A 15682-nucleotide genomic window follows, 5' to 3' on the forward strand; every position below is an offset into this window, starting at 1 on the left:
GCCTATGACCTTAATGCTTCCCTGTTCTTCTTCTTGACATGGTGTCCCCTTCCTTCTTGATTCCTGTAAGTGACTGTGGTGGATACTGAAGATATTCTAACACCTGATGACACTTGGCATACGCTTTTTTTTTTTTTTTTAAGTCTTATTTAGAATTAAAAAAAAATAAAAAATCCGGCCTCCTCCACCCCTTAATAGCCGGCCATCTCTCACCTCTTTCCCCAGACCTATGACAGCATTGTCATTGACCCAGGGAAATCCAATCACCGGTATATAATATTATACTATACACAGAGTATAAATCTGTATATAGTACCATGAGGATGGAATTATTATAGACATGTGCTAAAAAAATCTTAATCTTTTCTTTTTCTCTCATATCCAACACCGCACTAGGAACTGGTGCAGTCATGGATGTGAGGAAATCCTGTCACCGGTGAAAAAAATCTCACACATGCCTTTAGTTATACAGCGCAGATGGCCTGGCGCTTCCACTTACCTTACCAGTGTGGCTTACCTACTGGCTTGTTGTGCAGTGTAGGGGTCCATCCATGTTGTTCTTCTCCACATGTGTCCGCTTCCTTCCTGCAGGCATCTTGTTGGTGTCCTTGATGACTGATGGTCATTGGGGGTCCACTCTTCATGGTCTTCGGTCTGTGGATCCTCTTCTGCCAGGTGCTCAGGGGTTAAGCTCACTCTGATGACTTTAGAGCTGGCCAAAGGTCTTCGAGGTGACAAACGAAAACCCCCGGAATACGGCCTGTTCCTCCGATGTCAGACGACACGTCCTGGCCTCTTTTACCTCCATGGTCTTCAGATGGAACTTTTCGGTCTGCTGAGGCTTAGATGGTTTCGATGGGATGCGTGGTGGGGTCATCTCGAGGGCTTCCACCTTGACCCAATCAATAGGCTGGAAAAATTGATGTTCTCTGGTGTTTCGGTTGGCTCCCAAGCGCTGTGCAGGATCTTGCTGGAGGAGCTGGAATGAGAAATGTACATATTATTTAGTGACCATAACTCTTGAGGCTGTGTAGATAAGAGAGAGCACTTATCTTTGTGAATGGCAGCCCATCCTATTGTCTACTGGATGGCATAGAGATGATTGAGCCTTAAAGGGACAGTGTCATGTTTTTGAAATTTTTTTAATAAAAGGTAGTAAGAAAAAGTAAGTGTGTTCTATTTTTATTTTATTTTTTTACATAGGGCTTAAGTGTTTTTTAATTACATTGATGCCTGCACAGGGGGCTGCCATGTTTATAGTGTCTGTGTGTGACGTCATTTCGCGACACACACACAGACACTATACGGCACCTCCAGAACATTGAAGTGAACCGACGGAGTCCGTCTGGTTCACTTGCACTGGAGGCTCCGTCACTGTGTACTGCGCATGTGCATGGACATGCGCAATACACAGCTGAAGTACATGGGGCAGGGTGGCGGCGCCATTTTCCTGAAGTCCCAGCCCGGCAAGAGGCACAAGAACGGGGGAGAAGAGAGACCGGCAGAGTTGGCAGGAGAACTGTGTGCAGCTCTCTCCCCTCCCCCAGTGTCGGACTGGCCCCCCTCCCACCCCACTCACCGTCCAGCAGACGCAGGCCAGCCAGGGCCCATCCAGTACAGTTACAGGACGGCAGTGAGCTTCCGGCACGGACAGGCTGTAATACACCAGCCCAGAAGCTCCCAGCTGCAGCTCCTCGGTGCCCGGACTTCTCCCCTGTCTCCTTCTCACATGTCCTCCGCCGAACAGGAGGGAAGTCCGGGCACCGAAGAGCTGCAGCTGTGAGCTTCCGGGCCGGTGAATTACAGCCTGTCCGTGCCGGAAGCTCACTGCCGTCCTGTAACTGTACTATACCAGCCTGCCGCTGCCGCGGCTTATCCCTGTGCGCCCCGCTGTTTCCCGTGCCCCCCCCCCCCCAATTGCTCCTTCTGTCACCCCAGCCTCCCTCCCCCCTGTCACCACAGCCTCCCTCCCCCGTCACCACAGCCTCCCTCCCCCCTGTCACCCCAGCATCTATCCCCCTGTCACCCCAGCCTCTCTCCCTCCTGCCACCCCAGACTCTCTCCCCCTGTCACCCCGGCATCTATTCCCCTGCCACCCCAGCCTCACTCCCTCCTGCCACCCCAGCCTCTCTCCCCCCTGCCACCCCAACCTCTCTCCCCCCTGTCACCCCAGCCTCTCTCCCTCCTGCCACCCCAGCCTCTCTCTCCCCTGTCACCCCAGCCTCTCTCTCCCCTGCCACCCCAGCCTCTCTCCCTCCTGCCACCTTAGCCTCTCTCTCCCTCCTGCCACCCCAGCCTCCCTCCCCCCTGTCACCACAGCCTCCCTCCCCCCTGTCACCACAGCCTCCCTCCCCCCTGTCACCCCAGCATCTATCCCCCTGTCACCCCAGCCTCTCTCCCTCCTGCCACCCCAGACTCTCTCCCCCTGTCACCCCAGCATCTATTCCCCTGCCACCCCAGCCTCACTCCCTCCTGCCACCCCAGCCTCTCTCCCCCCTGCCACCCCAACCTCTCTCCCCCCTGTCACCCCAGCCTCTCTCCCTCCTGCCACCCCAGCCTCTCTCCCTTCTGCCACCCCAGCCTCTCTCCCTCCTGCCACCCCAGCCTCTCTCCCTCCTGCCACCCCAGCCTCTCTCTCCCCTGCCACCCCAGCCTCTCTCCCTCCTGCCACCCCAACCTCTCTCCCTCCTGCCACCCCAGCCTCTCTCTCCCCTGTCACCCCAGCCTCTCTCCCTCCTGCCACCCCAGCCTCTCTCCCTCCTGCCACCCTAGCCTCTCTCCCTCCTGCCACCCCACCCTCTCTCCCTCCTGCCACCTTAGCCTCTCTCCCTCCTGCCACCCCAGCCTCTCTCCCCCCTGTCACTACAGCCTCTCTCCCTCCTGCCACCCCAGCCTCTCTCCCTCCTGCCACCCCAGCCTCTCTCCCCCTGTCATCCCAGCATCTATCCCCCTGTCACCCCACTCTTTCTCCCTCCTGTCACCCCTGCCTCTCTCCCCCGTCACCCCAGCCTCTCTCCCTTCTGCCACCCCAGCCTCTCTCCCTTCTGCCACCCCAGCCTCTCTCCCTTCTGCCACCACAGCCTCTCTCCGCCCTGTCACCACAGCCTCTCTCCGCCCTGTCACCACAGCCTCTCTCCGCCCTGTCACCCCAGCCTCTCTCCGCCCTGTCACCACAGCCTCTCTCCGCCCTGTCACCACAGCCTCTCTCCCTCCTGCCACCCCAGCCTCTCTCCCCCCTGTCATCCCAGCATCTATCCCCCTCTCACCCCACTTTTCTCCCTCCTGTCACCCCTGCCCCTCTCCCCCCTTCCACATCAGCCTGTCTCTCCATCACCCCAGCCTCTTTTTCCCGTCACCCCAGCCTCTCTTCCCCCTTCCACATCAGCCTATCTCTCCACCTCAGCCTCTCTCCCCGTCACCCCAGCCCCTCTCCCCCCTGCCACATCACACTGTCCCTCCATCACGCCAGCCTCTCCCTCCCCAATAGCCTGTACTCTCCTGTTTATGTGTATATATACTGTGTATATATATATATATGTATATATATATATATATATATATATATATTTATATATACACACACACACACACACAGTGGTACCTTGTTTTAAGAGTGACTTGGTTTAAGAGATCACAGTTTTTCAAAATAGTGACTTGGTGTAAGAGCATTGCTTTGGTGTAAGAGCTCCCTGTACTGGATGGGAGCGTGAGTGGAGGAGGGGAATGGTCTGCATAGCGGGGTCTACAGCCCTGTACTCTGACCCAGTAAGTCTCCCTCACCTTCCATATCATAGCTGATCCACTTCAGGCTGGGGCTTACATCAGGGGACAGGACTGTGGGGGTAATCTCTTCATAGCTGTAACCCCTCTCTCCCCGGACAGAGAGTGCTGCTATACTGTGCCCACATCTGTCCTGCTCATTCCTTCATGCTCCCTGCAGTCTCTGTCCGCCCTTGTGTTTCCCATCCTCTCCATTACTGTACAGTAACTTATAATATCACATATTCTGCTGTTTCTGAATGTTTGTTTCATCTGTTTTACACGTTATTCAGAAAAATAAATCATTATTTTTGGGGTGTGGAACCAATTTTCTGCAGATCAGAGATTTCTTATGGGAAAATTTGCCTTGGTTTAAGAGTGGATTTGGATTACAAGCGCGGTCCCGGAACGAATTATGCTCGTAATCCAAGGCCCCACTGTGTGTGTATGTATGTATTTATGTATGTATGTATGTGTGTATATATATATATATATATATATATATATATATATATATACCTCCTACCTGTGTAATGTATATACACTGCTGAAACCAGAGAGCAATAGCCTGTGTACACACACATATATATATACACACACATCCTCACACATCCTCTACCTGTGTAATGTATGACATGAGCTGTCTGTACGAGTGTTACAACAATACTATGTGCATGCGGGGGATGGGCTGTGAGAAGTGCGGGAGGTGTGTGTGGGCAGGCGAACTTTATATGGTTCTGCAGCAAGTTGAGGTGTATTAGGTTCTGCAGCAGCTGAGGTGTATTATGAAAGAATAGGGACATGTTTCTTCTATCTGTACTGCTGTGCAGACAACAACAAAATGGCGCTGCCCTACAGTACACATATCACCTTTCCCCTCTTTGTTCTCCTGTGAAAAGAGGAGGGAGGTGATGATGTCACAGCAGTTGAGCAGAGACTGCCTCTTTTTTTCAGCAGCCGGGTTTCAGGCTGCTTTTACCAGCAGTTTTCTGCTGGAGCTCCCCCTGGTGGCCATCACTGGGAAATATGAAAAATTAGATTGTTAATTTTTCATATTTCCTTACATGTAAAAATAATAAAAAACACATATAAATTAACAAAAAAATAAATAAATTCAGTTTTAACACTTTAAAAAAATTTTTTTTACTTGGCGACACATTCCCTTTAATTCTGATGAATTGTAAAATCTTCAGAATTTTCTCATTTGACATAATTTGTCTACAGAGAGGGTTAAAAGGGGTCATGCATGTGCAGCCAGCACTCTATTCATTGTCTATGGGCTTCTGCATAATGACACATTAAGTGTAATATTCCTTATCCCCATAAAGAATGAATGGAGTGCTTGATGTACGTGCATGGTCTGAACCATTCATTCCTGATCCGATCAGATAGACACTGACCTGTGTGATGAAGTCTTCGGCGCCGGAGCTGGTGTCATCGATGGGGGTTGGATGGTAGTCACGCCCTCCGGTAATCATTTTCTTCATGATGACACCAAATGAATACCAGTCTGCTCCGGCGCCATATCCTTTCCTTGCCAGCATCTGCAATAAAGAAAACAACAGATATTATCTTGAGTTTATTGAAGTGGGATGTCGCCAGGATGTGCCATGACTTTAAGAATGGTGGGGGACTGATCTCTGGGAGCCGCATAAACTGTAACAGGGAGATGCAGCATTGGGGCAGCACTGAATGCCCCTGAATGTTTTCCTCCTGCACAGTAACCCTCAGTTATAGGCATTCTAAAGCGACACTATTCACATTAGTGTGGCATTACCCCACTTTTGGAGTTTTGTCTTGCATAGAGATGTTCTTAGTCACATGGCTATGTAGGAAAAAAGAGACAAATACTACATCAGCGCTCCCCTGCAGTCTTCCAATTTTTGTGAAGCCAGAGGTCAGACCCCCAGAGATGGCATATTCTAGCAGTATACCATCACCTGCTATACCCTGTAATAGAAGCAAATTAGTGGACAATAGGAAGATCTCTCACCTCGGGAGCCATGTAGCCTGCGGTCCCAGCGTATTGGGTGGCTTTTCGGTCTGCGAAGATGTTTTCCAGAGCGAGACCGAAATCTGTGATCTTGATGTGCCCTGTTTCAGCCACCAGGATGTTCTCGGGCTTGAGGTCTCGGTGGATGACGCCTCTTGAGTGGAGATATTGGATGCCACACACGAGCTCAGCGGCGTAGAATCTTGCACTGGAGATCTTCAGCGGCCCCTCCGATCGCAAAAGTTGGTCAAAGTCCCCGCAGCTCATGTATTCCAGCCCAAATAGAACAAACAACTTGGTCTGGAATGCAAAGTCTGCGTGGACTAGGAAGGGGCTCCCAGATGCCAGCTGTAAGACTCGGCGCTCCACCATCACATCCGCCTCCTCGATGTCGTCTAGCAGGACTCGCTTCTTGATGATCTTGACAGCGAACTGTTGGCTGGTGACGGTGTCTTGTGCCAACATGACCATTCCGTAGTTTCCCTCGCCGAGCACATGATGGAATCGTAATCTCTGTAGGATGGTGTTAGAGATGGTGCTGTCATTGCCAGTTGGTTGGACACTGCTGGGTCCTCCTACAAGGGGGAAAAATAGATATCAGAGATTATTACACAGGTAATTTTGGCTGTTCGTTTAAAGGGAACTATCAGCAGGTTAGACGAATCTAATTTGTCCCTTTGCCCCCAGCATCTCACACACAATACACATCACCTTCTAAAGCTATTTATCGGACTAGGAGCTCTACTGTGTGTAATCCCTATTCTGATCCATTTGGGCTTGTACACAGTACCAACCCGGAATGGTTGTATCCATGGATATCTGAACTTCCAGCCACAGAATGGATGTAACACCGACTGGGTCAGTGCAACGTCTGTAGAAAAAGTAATGGGCACTACTGTATCCAATACATGTGGTGATCTTATAGATTGCAACAGACTAGCGCTTAGAGAGGTGGTGCTCACTTATAGGATAGGTGTATAAATTATCTTCATAAATAGAGTAGTAGAAGTATAAGGGCACTCACCATTTAAAAATTCACATCTTTATTGGAGAAAAATCTTTAAAAGTCCATAAACGACATAGTAGGTAGCGAGGACGCCAGTAGCTCCTCAGCAGCGGGCAGGGGACTATGTGTATGGGGTAGGGGCCTTGTGGCTGGAGGTGCAATGCTGTCTGCGACCAGGACAGGCTGGCAGGGCAGGAAGTTGGTGGGTGTGGGTGCTGGTAGGAACCAATGTGAGCCGCTGTCCAGGGTGCTGGTGCATCTTTGGCTATTTACATACCATAAAGCATCCAACAGCATCAGTCACAAAAGTCTAAAGAAATGCCTTCTCTGAAATAGAGGTGGGACGCACGCCAGAGGGTCTCCAATCCCTAATGGAGACCATATGACATCAAGTAAGAAGCAATCCGACAGCATCCAGTGGAGAAGTTATGGTGAGGTTTATTCAAGCATCATACACAGTGGCGATGTTTCTACCCTATTGGGTCTTTCTCAAGCCAGGCTTAACATGCTTAAAAATAGGCAATAGACAATAAGGTTGACACATTGGCACTGTGTATGATGCTGTAATAAACCTCCCCATATCTTCTCTGATGGATGCTGTTGGATCGCTTATTACTTAATGGCACACAGACATGACAAAAGTTTAGATCATTTGGGACATCACTGCTGAGACCCCCACCAAGAGATAGTTACTACCATCATACTGTTACAACACAAATCCAATATATACTAATACCACCGTTACCAATAATACCCACATATATGCACACACAGTATACATTACATACGGCATATATATATATATAAATGCTAACCTACCAGTCACATGACATAAATACATAATAGGCAATATGCAAACACACACAAAAATTAAACAGATACAAACATGCTGACTTTATATGTATGTATGTATATATATATATATATATATATATATATACATATATACATACACATGTATAGCACTAACACACAAATGATGACAAATGATGACATGGATGCACACCACACTGATGTTACACAGATATTCGCACACTTACTTTTTATGCGTGACAGGAAACTCCAGGGGTGTCCTCTTGTGAAGTTTCCACTTTCTCTGCTTTCAGCCTGGACCGTGCAGCCTGCAGCCCCTCTCCCTCCTCTCCGACTGCGGAGCTGTATACAGGAGGGGGTCACTGCAGGGGAAGGGGGTGTCAGGAGAGAGGAGGGGGTCCTTCTGCTGCTCTCTGCATCTTCCTGCCTGTCATTGGGTGGTTTACTTACTGTGTGGAGGGGCCCCAGCTGACAGGCAGGAAGATAGCTATGCTTGTTCCCGGCCTGGGAGCTGCTGAAGAGGGAGGCCGTGTACAGGGACTGCAGGGGAAGGGACAGGCCCTGTGGATTTAGTTTAGTAAAAAAGCAAGGGGGAAAGCAACACAGTGCACAGATTCAGTTATGAAACTATGTCTATTACACCATACAATACAAGATTAAATCACAGGAATAGGTGTATGCACATTTAAACCCTAACTTTTAATAAACACTATAAAAAGATTTTGACCCCACAATAAAGACCAACATACAAACATTGACCTTATGTAGCTGCCTATAAGGTGGTTAGAGGGTTGTGGAGGCTGAGGGCAGGACTTGCGACCAAGGGGCGGGGCTTACGGCCGCGGGTGGGCGGAGTCTCCGGGGTCATTATACAACAGTAACCCCCTCCCCATATACCTAGAGAAAAGTATACAAGAAGGGGGCAGGGGATCTTGTGTGATGCAGTCCTCCCCTCCTCCCTCTGTATCTATGGGCACCAGCCCCTGAGCAGTACACAGTACATGATGGAGGTGGGTGCTGAATCACACAGGATCCCCTCCCCCATTCAGGGCCTAGTGAACAGTATATGCGGAGGGGATTCTGTATGATACAGTACCCCCATATCTCTCCCCTGCTCTACTACTACCCCCAATACTACTCCTAATACTGCTCTACTACTACCCCCAATACTACTCCTAATACTGCCCTACAACTACCCCCAATACTACTCCTAATACTGCCCTACTACCACCCCCAATACAACTCCTAATACTGCCCTACTACTACCCCAATACTATTCCTAATACTGCCCTACTACTACCCCCAATACTACTCCTAATACTGCTCTACTACTACCCCCAATACTACTCCTAATACTGCTCTACTACTACCCCCAATACTACTCCTAATACTGCTCTACTACTACTCCAATACTACTCCTAATACTGCCCTACTACTACCCCCAATACTACTCCTAATACTGCCCTACTACTACCCATAATACTACTCCTAATACTGCCCAACTACTACCCCCAATACTACTCCTAATACTGCTCTACTACTACCACCCCCAATACTACTCCTAATACTGCCCTACTACTACCCCCAATACTACTCCTAATACTGCCCTTCTACTACCCCCAATACTACTCCTAATAGTGCCCTACTACTACCCCCAATACTACTCCTAATACTGCCCTACTACTACCCACAATACTACTCCTAATACTGCCCAACTACTACCCCCAATACTACTCCTAATACTGCTCTACTACTACCACCCCCAATACTACTCCTAATAGTGCCCTACTACTACCCCCAATACTACTCCTAATACTGCCCTTCTACTACCTCCAATACTACTCCTAATAGTGCCCTACTACTACCCCCAATACTACTCCTAATACTGCTCTACTACTAACCCCAATACTGCTCTACTACTATCCCAATACTACTCCTAATACTGCTCTACTACCACCCCCAATACTACTCCTAATACTGCCCTACTACTACCTCTAATACTACTCCTAATACTGCCCCACTACTACCCCCAATACTGCTCTACTACTACCCCCAATACTACTCCTAATACTGCTCTACTACTACCCTCAATACTACTCCTAATACTGCTCTACTACTACCCCCAATACTACTCCTAATACTGCTCTACTACTACCCTGATACTGCTCTACTACTACCCCCAATACTACTCCTAATACTGCTCTACTACTACCCTGATACTGCTCTATTACTACCCACAATACTGCACTACTACTACCCCTAATACTGCTCTCACTACCATTGCTACTATTACCCCCACTCCTGATACTACTACTACCAAAACTGCTACTCCTCTTTTCTACTACTACACCCCTCATCTTCTATGCTTCTACTGTTACTACACCCCTTAATCGAAAAAGGGAAAACGAGATTTTATTTTTTTCCCATATCGCCTCAGCCCTAGGAGATGCTATGTGCTGGGGGGTAACTATCAGTGGAGATGCTATGTGCTAGGGGGTAACTATCCCGGGAGATGCTATGTGCTGGGGGGTAACTATCAGTGGAGATGCTATGTGCTAGGGGGTAACTATCCCGGGAGATGCTATGTGCTGGGGGGGGGGGGGATAAATATCAGTGGAGATGCTATGTGCTAGGGGGTAACTATCAGTGGAGATGCTATCTGCTGGGAAGGTAACTATCAGGGGAGATGCTATGTGCTGGGAAGGTAACTATCAGTGGAGATGCTATGTGCTGGGAAGGTAACTATCAGGGGAGATGCTATGTACTGGGGGAGGGGGGGGGTAACTATCAGGGGAGATGCTATGTGCTGGGGGGAGGGGGTAACTATCAGGGGAGATGCTATCTGCTGGGGAGGTAACTATCAGTGGAGAAGCTATCTGCTGGGAAGGTAACTATCAGGGGAGATGCTATCTGCTGGGAAGGTAACTATCAGTGGAGATGCTATGTACTGGGGGAGGGGGGGGGGTAACTATCAGTGGAGAAGCTATGTGCTGGGGAGGTAACTATCAGTGGAGATTCTATCTGCTGGGAAGGTAACTATCAGTGGAGATGCTATGTACTGGGGGAGGGGGGGATAACTATCAGTGGAGATGCTATGTGCTGGGGGGTAACTATCAGTGGAGATGCTATGTGCTGGGGAGGTAACTATCAGGGGAGATGCTATGTACTGGGGGGGGGGCTATCTAACAGGTGTATAACCTACAGTGAGATGCCTCCTATATTGGTGTATACTACATACTGGGTGGTGGAGGTAACTACCAGGAGAATTACCTACAGAGGGATACCGACTAAATGTACTATGGAGGCACAGAGGGACCTACCTACTATATTGGGCACAGAGGGGTCTTATTTAAGGTCACAGAAGATCCCCCCCACCTCGAGCAGTGCGCCAACCGCTGACAAAAAAAGTAAAGTGTATGGGGACCTTAAATTGCTGCTACAATGTTTTAGCATTTGGGGCCCCACCTTCAACTTTGCCCAGGGCCACATTTTGTCTAAAACTGGACCTGATCACAATTGAGTCAATATCACAAGTGAGTTGTCAACACCGGTGAAATTTCATCAGGGTAGGAAAGCGTTACCGGAGTAGGGACCACCTCACCCTGTTATGCCCTATCCGAGTATAGTGTATATTCTACCCCTGCTTGCTTAGGGTGGAGCAGGGCAATCGCCCTAATAAGGGCGACCCCTACCCTGTTCTACCCCTTGGTACCGACCCTATGAAGCCCTTAGTAATAATGCAGGTCCTTTACTGACCGACGTGTTCCTCCAGGTTGCTGGAATCTTCAGGGAAGTAAGGGCCAATTGGGAATGGGTTAGAAGTAGGCTAAATGGCTACTGCAGTGGCGGGGCGCCGTAATACACTCTGTGCTGCCTTGCACTCAGAGTGTGTGTGGGAGCAGTGAAGCCAGTGCTACCAGACATAGTGAAGAAAAGTAGGGGTTCCAGCACTCCGGTAGCAATTAAAATCTATAAGCTTTATTTCATATCCATAGTTAAAACATGCTGCAAGGTAACACAGAGGCGTTTCGCGCACATGCGCGCTTAGTCCTGGTATAATGAACACCTGATACAACACATGGTTAAGAACAAAAAGCAGCCTATCAAGTGGAGGCCCAAAGAGCCTACTGCACAGGTGGAAAATGCAACCCAACATAATTAGTTACTGAAAGAATGCAACAATATAGAGCAAGTTCACACAAAGGAAGCGGACCAAAAAAGAAAAAAAGAATGATAATTCAAGATATAAGCAAGAAAAAGAAATGAAGATAAATGAAATTTGTAATGAGCATAAATAGAAATGAACATTAGATAAATATATATATACGTACACACAAAAATTAATCATGTAAAAATTAGAAACAATATAAATGCATAACGTATGATGTAAATATGATATAAATATGAGAATGTAGATATAGCCATGTGGGAAACACAATGGATAAAAAAGAGAAAAGAGTCATAAATGTATAATAGTATTATTCTACAAATCAATATGTGTAATGGTATAATAAATCATTTTTAAAATTTAAACCATTCGGGTAGCGAGTATTCAACTTAAAGATATACTCCGCTTCTTTATGCAGTAAGAGCTGTTGTTTGTTGCCGCCTCTCATGGTGGCTTGCACCGTTTTAATACCATAGAATGTGAATGAAGACATATTACCACGATGTTTGTCATGTTTGTGATGTTTGCTACCAGACACACTCTGAATGCAAGACAATTTAAAATGTACATTCACCGACTCCAGTGATTTATTAAACTGTGGGGAGACAAACATTCAGTGGTTTATTTCCCAACATTAGGAGCACATGTACTATATATACATCACATAATAACAATGGGAAATACTTTTGGGTATTTTGCATTATACAATGTAACATTTTTCTCTTTTGGGGGCATGTTTATTAGTGCAGGTAAAATCCTAAAATTAGACAAGCAGAGAGAAGATAAAGTACAGTAATCACAGTGTCTCACCCTATATAATACATTTGGGGAACATTACTAGATATACTAGACCCTTCTTTTTCCTTATACCCTCCTATTGTTGGTTTATTTTACTGTAACACTTGCTGTGATATTTTTGGGATTCAATGGTACATTATAAACCAGAAAAAAAATCAGGAGCATTCAGCATAGTACCCCCCCCCATGATACTTGAGTTACTCAATGTGCTGAATACGTGATAAAGTCCATATGTCCCATGCATAGAAATATATGTGTACATATAGGGGTGTACCTGAGGCTGCCTGGTCTTCTTTCTTTTCTTCTTTCTTCTGGATCTTGATTGGTGGCTTCTTCTCTTCCACTGCAGAATCCAGGATGTTCCTCTTCTTGGCTCTCCTCCTCCCCGCCATATCTTCTTCCATGTGGATGTTGATTGGTGGCTTCTTTTCCACTGCAGAATCCACAATGTGTCTCTTCTTGGCCTTCCTCTTGCCAGCCACGACTTCTTTCTTCATCTGTTTGGCCTCTCCATCGTTGGACTTCTCAGAGCTCTTCTTCCTCCTCTGGCCCTTCACTGAAGTCTTCATCTCATCGTCCGATGAGTCCAGAGGGCATCTTGGTGTCTTCTCAGAGGCCAAGGTTTCCCGTCTCTTCTTCCTACCTTGGCTCTTCAACGAAGTCTTCTCATCGTCCGATGAGTCCAAGATGCGCCCTCCTGTCTTCTTCCTCTTCCTCCTCACAACAATCTCCTCGTCCTCCATGTTTGCGCTGTGGCTCGGTCCAGCAGACATCTCTCTCTGTCGTTCCTTAGCAACAGTATCCCAGGTGACATCACACCTGCCCTGGCCGCATGCATGGCATTGGTCATGTGATCAGTATCTGACACCAGTCAACTCTATGGGCTATAGTTATATGTATTGCAGTCAGTATAATGGCGGCTTCACTTTGGTTCAAGACTTTTAAAATACTGTTGATTTCTCTTGAGAGACAAAATACAACCTGATTGGTGTAACAGATCTTACCAGGACTGACTCTACTCTGTATGTATGGGTGATAGAAAACCATTGGGGGAGATTTATCAGCTGTCTTATAGTCAGAGTCTCTTTATTGGCCATAGTAACCAATCACAGCTCAGCTTTCGTGTACTAACAAGCTCTGATATAATGAAATCTGGGATATGATTGGTTGCTATGGGCAACAAGGAGAAGGAGATCTCCCCCATAGTGTCTATACTATCATGGTTTTGTATTTCCCAAATTCCATTAGCTGTAAGTCTTTGTAGCAGTTTGGATCAGTCTAAAGAAACAGCAGTTTTATTGACAGTACACTTATATTTTAGGTATTCAGACATTCATGATATAATGATAGATATGTTGTTGTTGTTGTTGTTGTTGTTTTTTTTAACTTAAAGGAATTGAATATGTATTTTCCTGTTCGGTATGCTGTAATACTTTTTGTATTGTAGTGTGCTGTGAAACTGCTGATTGCCTTTTACATCTTGTGTATGGGAGAGTATGGCCCCATGGATGACGTTATATAGAGTTTGTACTCTGTGGCTGTTTGGACACTGGAAGTAACTGGCACATGGTTTTAGCTATCTAGATGCCACAGTAACCATTGGCTGTGGGATCTAGATGGGTAAATGCTGTACTCCATGTGTAGGTGCCCTCTTCTGTGAGTCCTAAGAGCTGATCTACATTACTGTGGACCCCAACTTTATTCAGGCCCCATCATGACACTTGGCTCCTGCACCTAACACAGACTCTTAGCCCACTTATATAGAACCATAGAAGATTATGGAAGGAAAAAGACTACTGTGCTGAAGTCTCTGGGACTGTTTTGATTATTAATAGACAGTCTAAGCCCTGCCCTTCTATGATTCCCTGCTCTGCTCAAGCGCCGCCGCACAACGCAATGCAAGGCAGGGTCCCGTTCCCACTCTGTACTGTATATTCATATATACAGTATCAGGGGGGAAGACCCAGCTTTAAAAGAGTTAACCAATACACATCCCATTGTGGCTTTTCGTCGGGGTAGAAACCTACGTGATGATTTGGTGAGAGGTAGGTTACAGTCAGACAGAAACAATACTGATAGGTCATGGTTAGGAAAATCTACTGATTTACAGGGTAACTTTAAATGTGGCCGTTGTAACAATTGTGCACAACTGAATGATGTCCGTGAAGTCCAGCTAGGAGGTAAGAGATGGAAAGTAAAAGATTTAATTACGTGTAAAACACCATTTGTAGTCTATGCAGTGTTATGTACCTGCGGAATGTACTATATAGGGAAGACAGAGCGCCCTATGCACATTAGATTTTCGGAGCATGTGCGATCCTTACGCACACAGAAAGGTTGCCCGAAGCTAATGGAACATATGCGGACCGTCCATAATAATGATAGCTCTGAGATGTGTTTTATGGGCTTGTTACGCCTAACAGGTTCACCAACAGGGGGCAATAGATGCATACAGCTTTTGCAGAAGGAAACAGAATTAATTCTGAGATTAGATGCATTAGGACCATTAGGGTTAAATGATCGCGTTGCAATACATGGTACCTGTTGGTAAAGTAATATAACTTTTATATATTGCATTGTGTAAAAATGTTTTTGTACTATATTTCTAGTTTATATGTGAGAATTATGTTTTTAATTTTATTATATTCACATGGGTGACGTTGTATATAAGGGGAAGTATACGTACTGACGCTAGGGCTGTGAGAAAGCACGCTGTGACGTGTGAAACAGCTGTTGCCTGTTCAGTCTTCACATTCATCTATACTGCCTGTTTGCTGAATAAAGACTAAGATTACTGCGTTTAAAGACGTGCTCCGACTTTCCTTCTTTCCATTTGGAAGTGTATCCTACTACTGGTCTTCAGTGTCGTTGAGCACCTTGAGCAGTCTGGATCCTAAGTGGCAGCGCAAGGGTGTACAAGTGGCAAGCGGAGAGTAAGCAGTGCGGGGGTCTCCTTTTGGATTACTACTACTGTGATTGCTATTACTGCTCACTGTGCTAGAACCACTAACAGTGCAAATGGTGATACCAATCACCACCCGCTGAACAAAGGTGGCCGCACATCGCAGTCATGTCCCCCCGGATACTGTATATAAGAATATACAGTACACAGGGGACATAAGACCCTGCTCTGTATAACGTTGTG

At 46.9% G+C, this 15682-nt stretch overlaps 1 protein-coding gene across 1 annotated transcript; it reads right to left on the reverse strand.

The window, feature by feature from the left end:
• Positions 1 to 706: 706 nt before the first annotated feature.
• On the reverse strand, positions 707 to 13341 carry LOC138771832 (protein kinase C delta type-like). Its single transcript, XM_069951839.1, has 4 exons — positions 12812 to 13341; positions 5753 to 6327; positions 5160 to 5303; positions 707 to 979 (listed from the first exon to the last, which is right to left on the reverse strand). Exons 1-4 carry the CDS (start codon positions 13308 to 13310, stop codon positions 707 to 709), a joined length of 1491 nt encoding a protein of 496 aa, XP_069807940.1. The 5' UTR covers positions 13311 to 13341.
• Between the last annotated feature and the right edge of the window lie 2341 nt (positions 13342 to 15682).

Source organism: Dendropsophus ebraccatus, chromosome 14 (genome assembly GCF_027789765.1).
Source record: "Dendropsophus ebraccatus isolate aDenEbr1 chromosome 14, aDenEbr1.pat, whole genome shotgun sequence".
Classification (NCBI taxonomy): domain Eukaryota; kingdom Metazoa; phylum Chordata; class Amphibia; order Anura; family Hylidae; genus Dendropsophus; species Dendropsophus ebraccatus.